General features: G+C 76.8%; 1 protein-coding gene across 1 annotated transcript in view; it reads right to left on the reverse strand.

Annotated features, from left to right (window-relative positions):
- The window catches only part of PC (pyruvate carboxylase), a 22377-nt gene that overhangs the window by 16097 nt on the left and 6047 nt on the right, over window positions 1-233 (reverse strand). Inside the window, 1 exon segment of the mRNA XM_010571180.1 lies at window positions 20-206. Coding sequence (XP_010569482.1) covers window positions 20-206 — 187 coding nt within the window.

Below are 233 nucleotides of genomic sequence, written 5' to 3' on the forward strand. Positions count from 1 at the left end.
GGCCACGCCCCCTCCTCACCTCCCCAGGTCTCCATGCTGCAGAGGGGGCTGAGGGCGTGGGCGACGAAGGGGGCGACGCGGGCGAGGTCGCGGGTGCGGACGCGGGTGGCGAGCAGGGATTGGTGGGCGTCGCGGAAGGTCGTGTCCGTCAAGAGGAGCCCCCGGTGTGACCTCACCGCCCGGGCGAAGCCCCCCGGCCCCTCCCGCTCCAGCACCGCCCGCAGCCCCGCCGG

The sequence above is a fragment of the Haliaeetus leucocephalus genome, unplaced genomic scaffold (genome assembly GCF_000737465.1).
Source record: "Haliaeetus leucocephalus isolate CR32 unplaced genomic scaffold, Haliaeetus_leucocephalus-4.0 Scaffold309, whole genome shotgun sequence".
NCBI classification, from domain to species: domain Eukaryota; kingdom Metazoa; phylum Chordata; class Aves; order Accipitriformes; family Accipitridae; genus Haliaeetus; species Haliaeetus leucocephalus.